This window comes from Excalfactoria chinensis, chromosome 14 (assembly GCF_039878825.1).
Source record: "Excalfactoria chinensis isolate bCotChi1 chromosome 14, bCotChi1.hap2, whole genome shotgun sequence".
Classification (NCBI taxonomy): domain Eukaryota; kingdom Metazoa; phylum Chordata; class Aves; order Galliformes; family Phasianidae; genus Excalfactoria; species Excalfactoria chinensis.
In genome coordinates this window covers 9,857,104-9,873,491 of record NC_092838.1, presented here as the reverse complement: position 1 = coordinate 9,873,491, position 16,388 = coordinate 9,857,104, and the positions used below count along the sequence as shown (strand labels likewise).

Here is a 16,388-nt window from a genome sequence, read left to right as displayed (position 1 = left end):
ACAAAGGTTTGTGCGCAAATCATTTCCCATTCGCTCTCCTTCATCAAAAGAGATGTGTTTATATCTTTTATGGTTATTCATGGCCACTTTGCCATTTAGAAATAATTTTCTTCTTGAAATAATACATAGGTGACCTTGTGTGCCTTTCCAAGCCTGGCAGTGCCTTTACTGTGCTGTTGTCTCCTTCTGTTGCACACGTGATTTTGTGCTGGTCCTCCCAGCCACTGATCAGCTGTGTACCATTTGCATTTAATTAATCTTTCCCAAAAGCAGCTCAGAATTCTCCTTATACTAGGGACAGAGTTGTAGAATGCATGTTTACAATATATCTTATCTGTTATCTTGTCTGTTATCTGTTAACTTGTCTGTAGGGTTTCATCGTGCCGTCTGTTGGAATACTCAGTGGATCTACATAGATACCAGTGCAATTGGAGCTGGCCCTATAGCTGCTGGAGAGTGTAGATTGTGTAGCAGTAGCTTCAATTGCAGCTAGGTGGTAAAGGAAATCCTGCTCTGCTTGGATTCTTTTTTCTGTAAGGCTGTGTTAGCCTTCCTCCTGCTGTGTGCTGAGATTTAAACTCTAACAAGTTATTTCCTTGAGAGCTCCGCAAATCTCTGTAAACATCGCTAAGTGTTCAGAGAATATAAAAAGAACGGAGGTTGTGCTTTGATAGCAATTCAACCTAGAGAGGTTGTAGATTTCTTTGGAACTTTTTTGTTTGGTTTTGATACTTGATGGGTTCCCATTTGTTTGCCTGCTTGATTACACTGTGGTGCTTATTTCATCTCATAGAAACTTTGTGACTTTCAGATTTGCTTACAAACATTTCCCAAGAATCATTCTGCAGTCCTGCCACTAGTATTGCCCACTAAACCATATTTTATAGTAGGCTAGAAAGAGAAACTAATGAATGAGATATAGAAATTCACCTGTGAGGTCAGGCTCTGGGTTAGTGTAGCAGGCTCTGCTTGAGGCTGTTAAAATGGTATTGGCTCATTATTTTTCTTGTGTGTTGAAGAAACACATGATACAGTTGCATGTGGGAAAATTTTTCTCACTGGGGATAACCAAGAGTGTGTCATGTGGAATTTGAAACAGAATGATGTTGTAGAGAATGATGTTTTCTGTCAGAATCCAGGCCTCTCCTTTTGTACTCTTGTGGGCAGTCCTCCCTTCAGTCTCACTTTGGCTCAAATGCAGCAAGCCTCAAAAAGTTGTTTCTCAAAAGGGAATAGATATCTTCAAGAAGTCTGTAGTGATGGAAAGGATGGTCTTTAAATAGATGACAGTGTTAGGGAGCAGATTCTATAAACACCAGAGGTTACATCTGAAGAGTTTTAGGCAACAAGTGATAGTAGGTTATTATTCTTTTTTTCATCATCAAAACACTGCTCTGGCCTTTGCTTGTCATATATTTGCATGTGATGCTTAGCTATTTTTGTCGTTTCTTCAGCAGTTTGTAGGGAAAAATGGAAGAAGGCAGGAAAATAAAACATGCAATTGTTTTATAAAGTTATGAAATACTTGTGCCTTAAAACAAGGCAGGTTTCCCTGAAGCAACGCATTTCAGAATGCACACCTTAGTATTGCACAAGTGCGAGGGAACTGACGTGTTTGTTTTTTAGACAATGCCGTCTTTTCATCGAGATTTTGGTAAAACACAGGAACTGTTTAAGAAATGAGGAATTCAGTGTGGAATTTGTGGTTACAAGAGGGGAATTCTAAAGGAGAGAAAAAACCACTGCTTGAAGTTTAAAAAAAAAAAAAGGAAAAGTGAGCTTTTAATTAAATCAACTTAACCATCAGTATGAAACACTTATCCTCGCCGCTTGGGACTCCTATTCTACTGAGCTGTTGAAAGCTAATCATATCTATACATTACAGAATGTTTAGTTTTCCTATTGGGATAGTGTGCAACAGGTACATGATCTTAACTTCAATATTTCTTCTATCCAGATCAAACAAATGATTGGCAATTACCCAATAACTGACAAGCCAATTAGTTATTTGACCTATTCAAGATGAAAAAAAGTTACCTATTGAAATCTTGTCTTCCATTGACTGTACATTTAAAAGAAATAAATGTCACTTATTCTAGAAATATGCAGGTTCCCTCACAGAACTTGCTGAGTCCTAAAACAATTTAATTCCATCCCTAATTAAACCTTTAAAAGCATCATCCATCAACCTCAGCAGTTACTTGCATTTAGAGATGATAGCAGACGTGTTCAACAAGTAGATTATCTTCCTTCTCTATAGCAGAACAGAAAAGGGCCACATGGGCTCATTTAGTTGACTTTATGAAACTGATTATTTAAATGCTGTTTTAAGTACGTGTGCTACAGTATTCTGATATGAAATCAGATATTTTCTCTGATAAAAGTCCAAGAAATCCATTTTAAGAAAATGTTTTATACTACTGTGCAAAAATTCTGAACCATGGCAGTATATCTGATAAATAACCCGGTACTTCAATGAAATATTCACTGTGATGCATCAGCCCTTCCAAATCCAGGCTTAGCATGAAGTAGTACAATGCAATTTTAATTTAATTGTTATATTTAGTGATTTATGTCACACTTTCAACCAAGAAAATCTGAATCTCGAATACCGATATTTTGGGTAAAATAGCCTTACTGCAAATCAATATGGTTAAAATGACTCAGTGCTCTAATGTGTGTTTGACGTTGACAGTTACATATAGATCATATACTAACTTTCACACCACTTGAATGCATTTTAGAAGGTTTGAAATAAAAAAGAAGATTGACTGAGATGTATCTGAGTTCATTTTTGCTTCCTGGTACGTTTCCCAAGATGTACCATGTAGTTCTTACAAATACATATGTTATATAAGCTATTGAAGTTTATTCTATCAAAGAATACAACTTGGATCCGAAGCTAGTACATGCATGTATACGTGTCAGGAATTGGGATCAGTTCAAAAAGAAAAAGAGAAAAATCTTTTGCATATCCAAGCCATGAATAAGAAGAAAACAGCTGTGATTCCCCGGAAGGTTACAGTTATCAGCTGTCAATCAGTGGCAGAGCTGCTCACGCTCCATTACTGTGTGCAGTCCAAAGCACTGGCTTATGAATGCCACGGCTGAACCCGAATCATTTTGATGGAATTCTGTTGCCCATTTGTTTCACCTTTTTACTTTCCTTAGACTGCTGAAAAGAGTGTCTACAGTTTGAGCTTCCTGATTGTTTCCTTTTTATCTTTGGTGTAATGTACAACATAGGTCCTCTAAGATGCTATTTTTGTGGCAGTTATTAACCTAAGATAGTTCACATTCCTTTTCCTTGCAAATAAGGGGGGGGCAAATGCATTTCTTAATTGTTGCATTTCTGGACTTCAGTGCTTCTATATGGAGTGTTTGTAGTCTCATTTTCCTGCAAAACTGCTCGCAGATATTATCTTCCCTGTCAGCTGATCATGGCTTTACACACATGTATGAAAAAGGGTAATGGGCATCATGCTTTGACCAAACACCAAAGAAGAGGAAACACTACAGATGTGCATTTTATTAAACAAATTGGTTTGTTTTTGCTAGTGTTCAAAGTTTCACAGCCAAAAAGTTGTTTTCAATGTCATGCCTGTTGGGTAAACTGAGAGATGGAAATGGATGGTAACATGAAATGTATTAGTGATTGAGCTGTATTTCCTCTGATTTGATTTATGAACAGGTTAATCTACTTTTAATATTCAATAGTGGCTCACCTAAAATGATTTGTGAATAGATTTATCTAATGAAGACAAATAATAACGGCTGTGAGGATGTGCTAACGTTCTCTGTACTCGCTAAAACCCTTCTCTGAGCATCTGCAAAACTCTTTCTCATTTTCTCAGGATATGAACAAGTGATTGTATCTGGATTTCTGGGGGAAAAATTGCTGAGATTCTAACTGGGCAGTTGCAGTGCTGTTCACTGGTGTAGGTGGTATGGTATTTCTCTGTAGGTGATGTGGTACTTCTCTGGAGTCTGTCAACTTCCCTTTTATCTGTGGGGTTTTTTTTATCTGTGGTTTTCAGGGAGAACAGAGTGAGAGCTCTCAGCTCCTGTGACAAACCTCAACTGCTTGGGGAGAAGCCCAAAGTTGGTAACGAATCATAGAATTACAAGGTTGGAAAGGACCTGTAAGATCATCCAGTCCAACCGTAGTCCCATTACTGTTGCTACAGCAAACCACTAAAGCGTCTCTTGTAGCTCCTCATCCAGACACCTCTTGAATGCTGCCATGGATGGTGACTCCACTACCTCCCTGGGCTGCCATTCCAGTGCCTGACCACTCTGTGAGAGAAAAAGTTCTTTCTTATGTCTAATCTAAACCTGGTGCAAATGCATATAGTAAAATTTTTTTTGTGTGTGTTTAAATGTCAGCATTAAACCAACCAGCGGTGTATGTGCATTGTCAAATTGGGTCTTGAAAATGTATTTTGAGATAAAATTCATCTAAGCTTTTCATGTACCAAGGAAAGCAAATAGACAGGCTAACCTGGCAGTATAATGTAACTTTCCATTTAATGATGCACAAAAGCAAGGCAGACAGGTTTTAAAGCAAATATCTAGATAATTTTGACATTCAGTCATGTATTTTTTCTTAAGATTTTCATGGAAATAAATCTACATTGTCCTTTTTAAGGATACCAGTCAGGATGTTGGTGTTTGGTAAGCAGACTTGCTGGAAAAGCTGCAGAAGCTGGATGTGTGTACCCACAGATACGCATCTTATCCTTTTATTCCTCTTTGCAGCTCAGACATTTTATTTTTCTCTTTAGGACAGCCTAGCAGAAGAGCCAGAGAGGCTGGAAGTGTTAACCCACATTGTAGCACATAACAGCACATAATGTGAACGCTTGCATATTTATAGTCGTGAAACTCTCTTAGCTAAGAGCCCTAATTCCATTATTTTATTACTCTTGTTTTTAGGACTCAAATGTATTTTTTTAAATCTTTTTGCTCCATTTTTTCAAGAGACTAAAAGTTAGGAGAGGTATGTGACTTGAAAACTGCTGATTGCGCAAAGTTAGGCTTAAGTGAGACTTTATTATATGAAAGACCAAGTATCCCATGCCTGTTAAAGGATGCACTTTGTTCTCTATCCCAGTTCCTCCTTTTTTGTGCTTTTCTTTTTGAAATAGCTTTCGTTGTGCCTGCTGATTTTCCAGTTTCCCTGTGATGCTCTACAACACTCAAACTTGTCCCTGTAGGTAAAGTTTGTGGAATGCCATGTGGATCTTCTACCTACGCAGTGAGCAGCGCTGTGCCGTAACGATGTTGTTAGAGCTTCATTGCTGCCTTCCTTCGTGGAATCCTTGCTTACTATTTTCATTTCTTCTTTCAGTGAATATTTAGCGAGCTCTGATTGTATAATTGAATTTGATAAACTGATGGGATGTGATTGATGAGGAAGTCAGGAATAAGAGATGAGAAGATAAAATTACTTCAAGGCTTTAAGTAAATCTTCCAGAGAGCTGCGATAATTTATAAAGCGTGGCATATTCTTTATCAAAATATTCCCGTAGGTCTATTCAATTTTAGCTTCTAACAGAATTGGATCAAATTTTGAAGAACTGTTTTCATGTAATACCAGCTTGGTTGTAGTGTTCTAAATGGGTGAGAGCTCTGAGTGGGCTGCAGCATCACAGCCTTGGGATTGTTTGAGTGAGAGAGGTATGGCTGAGTGACAGGACTGTGGGCTGCAGGCTGCCTTTCGAGTAAATCAGTTGCTCTTGGAAAAATGTAAACTGAGAGGTGTAAGTTGGATAACTTAGAGTGAAGCAATGAAAGATGCTGTCCTGTTAGGTTCTTTAAACCCCTGAAAAAGAGGATTAATGAGTTACCTGGGTAGAGGTTCAGAGTGTGGGTACCAGCTTCGTTGTGATCTCACTGTGAATGGTTCAGCTTCCTTCAGGGAAGAACAATTAATGACATCATTCCATGACCCTTGCAATACGAGCAGGTAAATAGACCTCAAACTTAGCTGTGGAACCCTGTGCCTGTAGGACTTGGAAACTTCTGGTACAGCCCCTTCCCTTAAATCCAGATGCACCTCTCTGCCAATGTATTTTTCACAGTGTAGCCTGGCATCTTTCCTGGCAGTCTGTCTCAAATCTGGGAGTCTCCCACAAGTCAGTAATGGTGATACTACTTTTAAAGTATCCACTGATAGCCTGAGTTGAGAAAGAACTTCTGGGTTTGCCAGGTCCCAGTGGGGCACACAGCATTGGGTGGCCCTGCTTAGGGTACTTGGCTGTATCCATCTCCAAGGAGGAGACCTCACATTGTCTTTACAGGCCAGCCTGTAATGTTATTCTGTATTTTGCATCAAATCTCAGGCTTTTAGCATAACATTTGTGTATTTTTACTCACACATGCAGACATACCCATTTGTTTGATGACAGAATGCATTTGTTAATTTTTAAATGAGCAGCCTATGGTTCTGACAAAGTGCAAGTAGAAATTTGAGGTGTGAAGTGTGAAAGCCTTGATCTTCCAGAGTCAACTAAGGGGAGTATCCCAGCGGGCTTAACTCTGTAATAAATCTGCTTGTTAGTGTAGGTATAGCAATTTAGCAGTTGAGATTTATGCTGCTTGGAGTATTTTGAATGCTAGTGATCCGTAGGAGAGTAAGTTTGAGACTACATGTGACCCTTGAACATTATTAAAGTACCCTAATTCAAAATCTGTTAGTGGTTTTGGGTAAATAATTTAATGCATTTTGCTTAGCAGTAATATTGAAAAACACACTCATCTTGCAGTTCTTTGAGATCTTCTGTTCTAATCTCTTTTTTTTTTTTTTTTTCCATCCAAGTTCTTCATTTACCCTGAGACTTCTCCTGCTGTGATAATCATTCCTATCCAAGATTACTCTTGTGCTTTCTATTAAAAAAAAATAAAGAGTTTTGAGTGGATTTAAACCTCGCAGAGAAGGGAGGAAAAAAAACCACAAAACAAACTAATAGAGCTGTTTGCTGTCTACCACAGTAGATGATGCTGTATGTATAAGTACTAAATGTGGACAAAATCTTGGCTGAATATGCACTTTCCTTCTAAATATGTACAAAGACTGAAGTTATCAAGGTCTCGTATAGTTGGGAATTAAGTTTCTTAGCAATCTCAGTTATAAATATAGTAGTGTAAGCCTTGTTTACTGAGTCTTGTTGTTGTTATATTACTCATTTTGAGGAAAAAATGAGCAAAGAATTGGTGTCTTATGCTGCACTTACTTACAGAGCTGTTTTGTTTCTGTTTCAGATGATGTTGCTCCATACTTCAAGACAGAACCAGGCTTGCCCCAGATACACTTGGAAGGAAATCGACTTGTGCTTACCTGCCTTGCTGAAGGCAGCTGGCCCTTGGAATTTAAGTGGTTACACAACGACAGCGAAATAACCACCTACTCCAGTGAATACAAGTAAATAAAAGCCATAAAATAGTCTTCTCTAAGTATAATTGTTAACAAACAAACAAACTCGTGTATTTACAGTGTTTTTAATTACAAAGACCATTTTTTGTAGATGAATAAGATGTCTTGAGAGAACTGCCTTTGTTGAGTGTGTTTAACACTCTGAAACAGTTTCTAACGTAGAATTTTTTAAGTACCAGCAGTGATTTTGCTGGCTTTGAAGTTTTATATATCCTTGTAATAAAGAGCAGGCGTATTACTGATATTTGTTTAGATATTACTGATTAAAAAATGGGGATTTTTTTTTAGGGATTGAAAATTTTTAAGGTCACTTTGATGTCTTTTTCTGCTGCTCTAGGTACTTTTCATAGCATGCTGAAAGCAGAAGAGGCATTGGTTAAATGTTATGTACGATATACTACCTGTCCTTGAAGGGTTCTAAGATCAGTCGATCCATTCTTATTAAGATGTAGAAATAAAAGAATGTGGTCTGTCTTAATCTCCATATATAACTTTCATTTTCACTTCTGAGAATGTGAAAATTTCATAGTTAAACTGTTCTTTTGTGATTATGCACTTTGTTCTCTGAACCTCATTGACTCCCTCAACACATCCCATTAGGCAAGAGAGGAAGCACACTGTGGCTAATCAGAGCTAGGTTTTTGTTGATAGGCAGCAGATGGCTGGCCAAACATCAAAGTATAGAGCAGCCAAGATTTGTCTGCCTTTTCCTTCGTGGCAACGTTACCTGGGTCTCCCCTATGCAATTGCTGATTTCCATAACCTTATAGAAATTTAATATTTATGCAACTCCTGTTCTGCTTTTAAGTTTTGTTGAATTTCCTGGTGGATTCAGAAGTTTTAACACTCAGGTATATGACAGACGGACCCTCTAGTAATAGCAGTTGTATTTAGCTGAGCAAGCTAAATTCTGTTCTTAGTATAATTACAAGAAGTAGGGAAATTTTCTCCTACCAGTACAGGAAGAAATTACAGCATAGACTGATATAAAAATGTGGATAATTTTATAGTATTCTGTGCTGTTATACATGGTAGTCCATAATTAAGCTCTCTAATAACCCTGTTAATTGAACATCACTTGGGATAAATGCCACTGTTGTTTTGAACAACAACAGCTGAGTCCATTGCAGTTTGCAGCTGATGACAGCTCCTGCCCATGTAAGATGCTGAGAAAGTAACAGAAAGTAACTGGGCACGGGCAAGATGCATGATTATGGAGTGATAACAAAAAGCAAAGGCTGGAGCTCAAGCTCAGCTGGTGTGCAAGTACTGAGAGACAGTTCAGAATAACAGGAAATCTGAACAGGAGTGTATGGCATTTTGAAACTACAAGTGCCATGGTACTTACTGCTTAAGTGCACATCCCTAAGAAGCTCACTAAGATTCAAAACATAGAATTTGGAGTGTATTGCAGTATAAGTTAAAATGAGTGTATTGGAATAAGGTTCTCTTTTTCATTTGTAACTGAAACATCTGCTACAAAGGTAATTAAAAAGATAGGAAGCTACTAGTGCATAGTAAAATAACATTGACAAAATATTTAGACGCTGCATCCATACTACTTCCATACTACTTAATTGTAGTTCCTTACTGCAGTCAGGGAGCAGCCAAAGAGGATCTTGATTCTGTGGCAGTATAGAACTTTATACTTCTAAGAAGGATTATGTGGCATAGGTACAGTGGGTTGAATTAAAGGAAAGAAAGAATATGCTTAGACATAAAAATTGTGGTTGCAGAAGTTAAACTTTGACCCCCGTAACTGTTTGTTCTGCAGCTCCTAGGTAAATATTCTGTTTAAATGCATGAATCTTTCTTGTGTGACTTTGGCTACATGTTGAATCATCAATCAAATATGTTCAGTAATTGATATTACCTACTGTGTCTTAAAGTAATGCCTATATTGTAACATGAGGAAAATATTCCAAGCATATTATAACACACCAAGTGAGTAAAGAACTAATTGGAGTTTGGCATTTTGACGTTGGTAACCCCCAATGAGCAGCTTTTTTTTTGTACGATGATGCTGATTATGCACACAGCCTGGCCTTTATAGTGACTGTGCATACGTGTCTATATTAAGAATTTATAAACCAACCTTATAAATTCTTTGTGATCTGAGATGCATGTAGTGAAAACAAATCAATATTGCTGACTAGAGTAGCAATTTCGGCTGTATTTGTAAGTAGGGAGTATTCAAAGTTCAGACAGTGACTATCTTCTTTTATTCTTCTCTCTCCCCTGCTGGTTGGTTGGTTTTCTTGGTTCGTTTTCTGTGGGATGAAGTTCTGGACCAAATGCATTGTCTGTATTTCCCTTAGTTGCCTGAGGATTTTAGTTTAATTAATCTTAGAAACCAAGGTTATGTCTAAGCACTAGCTTAGCTTTCCTTGCAAACTACTTAAAAGTATCCAATTATTATATTTGTATTTTTTACATTGAACATTAGTTTTATCCTAGATGAAGAACAAATATCAGTCCTTTCTAGATAGGAGAAATCCTGCCATGATTGCCTTTTAGAATTTGTAGCTGGAAAACTTGAATCCATTTCCTTCCCTCAATCTAGATTAACTTTTCCTCTGATGTCTGTCAGCGCGAGCTCAGATTTTCCTCTTCAGAAACAAATCTGATCCGTTCCATGACTTGTATAGAACATTCTTTTGAATGGCCAAGTAATGAATGAGCTCTGAATAGTTGAAGTTGGCACAACTACCAAGTGCTGAGTGGTTACTTTGCTGCTTCTCTGCCGCAGATCAGGTTTTTTCTTTTAAGGTCCTAAGTGATAGGACTGCATCATATTCGTTTCTTTACCATTCTTCCTTTTCATCCCAAACATGAGCAGCAAGACAGCCAAATCAGTTTAATTTCAAGTCCCATCTTAGAAGTCTTCCTACTTTCTTCCTACTTTCTTCCTTGTTGCTTCCCATCTCAAAATGTTTTTCAAGCTCTTGCTTCTTCTTTCTTTGACAGTCTGCACGTATCCCATTACACTATCATCCAGAAAAAAACAACCCTGAGTCACCCCATTTCCAAATCCATGTTCCAGGATGTGCCATTTGTTTGCCTTTCATGCACGTTGCAATCTAGTAGGTCCACTGAGAAGCTGTGCTGGAATTCTCAAGATAGATGGGATTTTCATGCAGTCTTTTAAAAGCTTTTCTGTCAAAAGGTTTTCTTTACTTCAGGCAAGGTATTATGAATGTTTTCTGCTGAAACATCAGTAAGTTAGAAAAGAACACTAATGTAGGAGGTTTCTGATCTAATTGATTTGTTTTTTCCTAGTGGAAGAAGAAGTAACTCAATGTTATTGTCTTGATATAGATGAGGAGCAAAGAAATAAGCCTTTAATTTTGGCTCTGTTTCGTAGACAAGCATAAGAATTAATTTTAGCCAAGTACAGTAACAAGTGTGGTAATATTAGCTGTTAAAATGAATGATCAATATTTACTTGTCAGAGTCTTTATTTTTTATTTTTGCTAGCGATGCTTAGCAGCAGTCATCTGCTGTCAAAGGAAACTATTCTGGAAGGAAATCAGGGAGCCATGTGTTGTCTTGATTCCTATCCTATGCCCTTTATTTTCACCTATTTTCTGCTTCCTATGTCACACTCATCAGGCAAGGCAGTGTGTTCAATTCAGGGTTATATCTACTCACTGAACAGTGAGTATTTCTTTGCTGTTTGTCCAGCTTAGTGCCCCCGGACGGAGCAGGGTTGTGAGTCTGTCTTATCTTCCCAGTACAAACTATCATAATCCCTGAAGGAAATTTGCTGGACGCACCAGAGCAGGTCAGGAGGAGTCAGCACAGGCACACAGGCAGGTGGACAGCACAGGTGCCCATAACTCATCCTCAGGAAGCCAGGGCTGCTTGACATCAGATTACACTGGTGCCATTTACTGGTGGCATTGGGCTCTGGTTTTATTTACTGTTTTAGGTTGTTTGACCTATTTGCCGTATTGTCTTTGATTGTGATTATAATGCAGTGATGATAGACTTCATTTATCACTTAAATTAGATTTCTTCTCTCGCCTTTGTTTTTTATGCTGTCTGATCCTGTTCACATATTAGCTGCTCTGTATGTGGGTGTGTATAGTATGTGTGAGTATGGAAAGAGATCCTTTCTTTTAGTGGAATTAAATTTCAAAGATTAAAATTCGGTGGTATTATTTTTCTTTATCGTTTCATAAAGACTTTCATTAATCCCACCATAATATCTCCAGAAGGTGACCAGGGGGAGTATGTGCTTTGATTAATGTTTGCTTAATGCAGGATTATCTATATTATTCTTGTGTTTTATTCACATTAAAACTGTGCTCATCAGCTCATTTTCATGTTGAGTAATCAGATGTAGCTGAATGAAAAAGGTGAGCAGTTGTGGAGTAAGTGACTTCTTGAGCAAATGAAAGGGCAGAACAAATACAGTGTACACTGCACTGTCTTTTTCAGTGCTCTTTGGTTGTGCCGTGTAATAAGCACTTCATTGCAGAGCTTTGATAGTTCTTGTGAGGCTTCCTGCTGTCTATGTTTAGATGGCAGTCTTCTTGTGCCACCTCAGAGTAAAACACCAGGTATCTCTGCATTATGAACTAAGAAAAGCATTTAAGTCTACATTTCAGGAGAAATTGTGGAGGCTTATTAGTGTTTATAAACTGTATTTCTCAAAGGTCTTTTTATGTTTCAATAATTTTAAAGACAATGACAAAGAGGACACTGTGGTCATAAAGCAGAAACTGAGTGCTATTCTTAAGAAAAAATACAATATGCCTTTCAGACCACGTGTAAAATATTCATGGAATAATATCAAATGCCACAGAAAATAGCATTGATCTGCATGTGGGAAGAAATGGATTACAATTCTGCATTTTTTCTTACAGGTACATCATTCCAGCTTTGCAGAGGTCTGATGCTGGCTTTTATCAATGCATTGTGCGAAACAGGATGGGGGCATTGCTGCAAAGAAGATCTGAAGTTCAAGTGGCGTGTAGGTTTGCATAGAAGTTACTCTGTCAAATCGTTAACTAACTGATTCTTTTTGTTGGTACCAATAAGATTCGCTAGTCTGAGAAGGTATTACATATAATATTAATTTCAAAATTATTCCATTATGAGAAGCTTCACACTTAATATGAGCTAAATTTTGGGAAACAAGCTCAAAAGGGTGCAATAGGGAGTCTTTAGAGAAGACTGCAGCTATTCAAAGCTAAGAAAAGGGAGATCATGTGGAGATAGCTGTAGGATGAGAGAAAACTATTGTCCTCTTCCATAAATATGCAGGGATTAACAAAGGCCAGATAGCACTAAATAATAATGATAAACAAAACAAAATCCCAAAAGGAATGAAATCCTAGAAGAAAGGATTCTTCCTGAAAGAGAACAGCTCCACGAAGCTTTCAGATCATAATTCTTATGCTACGAAACTGGTTGTTTCTGAGCCAAAACTGTCCTCAACACGTTTCAATGTTCGTACCTCTTCAGTTCAGACTGAGCAGAGTTTCTTAGAGCCGAGTTCTAATTTCCCATCTAACTTCCATTTGATAATATTGAACTTATTCTGGGGTTTAGTGCTAATTACTATGGCTTAAAGATGATTACATACTCCAATTATTTCTATATATTTTTTTTTTAATTTTAACATATAGAAAATGTTACCCAAGTGAGTTGCTTGGAAATAACAGTACAATTAAGCCTTTTGTTTTTTAAGTACGAAACCTGTGCTTGTATTCTTGTAGGGTTTGTTAAAGTGGTTCATTCCCCCACCATCTGGTTCTGTATGCAGCTGCACAGGCAGTTGTGCTGCCATAGCAGAAGGAGCGATTCATGAGGAAGCGCTTGTGGGAATGGTGGTGAGAAAGTGGCGCAGGAATACTTTACCTTGATGCTGCCGCCAAGGAATTCTGTCTCTTGAAAAGATAACTTTATTCCCTTCTGAAAGAGGGAAAGATTTTCAGCGAGGTCCTTTGTTTCCCCAGATATTTTTTTATAGGTGTCCATGTTCTTGGTTCTTCTTGAGAAGGAAAGAAGTACAATGCTTTACTTTTCTGCTCTTAAAATTTGCCCCCCACGCCCATTTAACTTGTAGTTCTGCATTGCTGAGCAAGGCTAGAAAGCTATCTGTTAAGATTTCTCTCTCCGAGTTAAGCAGCTTATTTATTTATTTATTTTCACTGACAATGCCATGGAGACAAAGCAAAGCAGATCTTACATGACCTAGGAGATCTTCCGTCTTGATCCTATAGTGACCTATATTGCTTCTATTGTGAAACTTGTCCATCAGATTGGCACAGCATTCACACAGATTAAAATGTTCTACAACCTGAGGTTTGTTTTTTTTTCACCTGCGTCCTCTGATGTAACAGGGAATTTAGTAAATAATTTAAACAATGTTGTTAACACGTTCTAATGTATCATTTAACTGAATGGGAACATACTGTTAAGAAAACTGCTGAATAAATCTTAATTACAGAATGGGCTTAAAACTCTTGAATTGTGAAGTCTACAATAACCATATGACAGTGAAGTTAATTGGATCCACCTACATGGTTTGAAGCTTCACATAGGTGATCTGATTACAGCTGTAAGAAATACGGAGCTACAGAGACAGTACAATGCTGGCAGTGTCTGAATAAATTACTTGGAAATTACAAAAATAGTGAAACCTTTAAAATACCATGTTTTTAATTCCAGTTTTTGTCCTCTCTCTTTTCATTTCCTTCCATCCAAAGATCTGGTAATGCATTCTGTTTCCATCTCCCTTGCATCCCTTTGCCCCAGAGCACATTGCTGAGCCCAGTGGTCCCTAAAATAAAAACAATCCAGAAAGTTTCAGAGGCAGAAATCAGAATAGTTGTGTACATCAGTTCCCTAGTTTAAAGCAAATTAAAATGCATAGAAATTCTTTGGAGGATGAATAAGTGGGAGCCTACAGCCCTGCTTATTTTAATGGATAGAAATAAGTCACAAAAGACAGAAGAAGAACAAGAGAAAATATGTTTGCTTCATTTTTAACGAGGAATCCATAGATACATGAACTTACCTATGAAATGAAACGTTCAGAGACAGGAGTTCTGCACTGTAGTTTTCTCTCTTCCATTGATATTTTGTTGCTAAAAGCTCCTTTTTAATACTACTGATGTTTCTGTTAATGACAAAGATCTATTTGAATCACAGCATATAGCCAGAAGGACTAATTGCTACCAACACTGCTGGTCTTGTTAGTTTGATATCTGTTTGTGTATAATGGCTTACTTATGTAGATCTGACTTTACATGGATGACTACAAGTAATGCAGCTGCCTGTTTGTTTAGATATGGGTAGGAGGAAAAATATTGTGATAAAAAATATTTGGTGAGCAGAAATTCATCAAGTCATACACGCCATTTGCATTCCTTTGTATTGCACAAAGCTTTCATGTGCTGGAAGAGTAGGAAGTGAAGTATTCTTTAGAAAGAACATAAAGAAAAGAAGCAGAAGAAAAACCCAATCAAAAACACAGTAGGACACCGTCATCAATAGAAAACAAGCAAAAAGATCAAAACCCACTTTGGACACTTTGTAAAGGTGACTTCTTGTGTGCCTTTACAGCACTTGTCTTGGCCTTATGCCTTACTGCTCATCCAGTGTGCGCTAATCAGTGCTGTCTCATGATTTGTTGCTCAGTGTTGACTAATTATAGCAATGCACACAACAATGGTAAAACACATTTAATTCGGTGACTACTGAAATGAAATGGAGAATGAGACAAGAACTTCCAGGACTAAAAATATATATTTGTTTTATTTTTACTTTGCAGACATGGGAAATTTCATGGACACGAACCAGAAAAAAACAGTGACCGAAGGAGAAGCTGCAGTTCTAAACTTCATGCACATCTTCAGCTATCCAAGACCACAAGTGACATGGTTTAGAGATGGGCACAAGATTATTCCCAGCAGCAGAATGTAAGTCAATTTTAATCTCAAGAAAAAAAAACCACACCCTAAAATGTGATTAATTACCTTTGATAACGTAACTTACTTTTTAAATACACTAATTAAGGTTTAAAGAGAGTAAAGTAGCCTTGTTCATACTAAGTTGGAGATAAATGGCTATTTTAAGACTGTCTCTGAACTTCCTAAGCACTTTGACAAAATAATTCATGTGGTTTTAATGGTCCTGGTGCAGCAGAACAGAGTGGGTATGCACTTCCTTCTTGACATTTGTTTTCATGAGACGTTTTAGAAAAGTAAATGCTCATGTCTCAATTATATTTACTTGAGTGGACTGAATGAATACTGAGATTTTTCTTTTTTACTATGAGCTTTTCACTGAGAGCCGTGCTTAATACTGTTTTCCTCACCATAAAGTTTTAAATATTGCTTATTTTTTCCTTATCTTTTTAACCTAAATGACAGTTTTATTTCTCGTTGACTAATTAGCAGCTCACCCAGTAATGGCAGAGTTCTTGCACTGTGATTAGCTGCTATCTCAAGGTGTGCTCGTTTATCCTGTTCTGAAGTGGTCACAAGGCCATTCGGTGTTTGTAATTCACGCTTATTTAGAGAACGGAGGAGTTGCAAAGTTATCGAATATACAATTATAAACGTGTGTGTGTGTGCACATATACGTATTACATACAGCTTCTGATATGTAAAATATTTCTCTTACTTTCCTGATTTATGAGGAAACAGCTGAAATGCCAAGAATATTGGTGGTTATTTTTAACTGTGCAGTACATTTTCATGCACTCCGAGGGACAGACATGCCAGCATCTGATGGTAATGGGATATTGCAAAGATCCGGAAAGGTTGCTGAGTCTTTAGACTTTATATTAGAGAGAGAGAAATCTTGTTGGATTCTGATTTTATTAATCCGTACTGCATATTTTACTGCTACTCATGTGCATTTTCTAAATGTGAACGCTGGTATTACAGGCTCTTTGAAACTGTTAAAATTGGTATTGCAAGGATGTGAAGCAACT

The 16,388-nt window shown here is 37.5% G+C and overlaps 1 protein-coding gene across 4 annotated transcripts in view; it reads left to right on the top strand.

Moving 5' to 3' along the window:
* Positions 1-16,388, top strand: part of SDK1 (sidekick cell adhesion molecule 1) — a 360,337-nt gene that overhangs the window by 87,210 nt on the left and 256,739 nt on the right. For 3 of the 4 annotated variants that reach the window (XM_072349300.1, XM_072349298.1, XM_072349299.1), the window contains 3 exons: positions 7,264-7,423; positions 12,307-12,413; positions 15,222-15,369. In XM_072349300.1, the coding sequence (XP_072205401.1) occupies positions 7,264-7,423; positions 12,307-12,413; positions 15,222-15,369 (415 nt within the window). Of the gene's footprint in view, positions 1-7,263; positions 7,424-12,306; positions 12,418-15,221; positions 15,370-16,388 lie in introns of those variants that run through there. The other variant, XM_072349301.1, reaches the window with a different exon arrangement.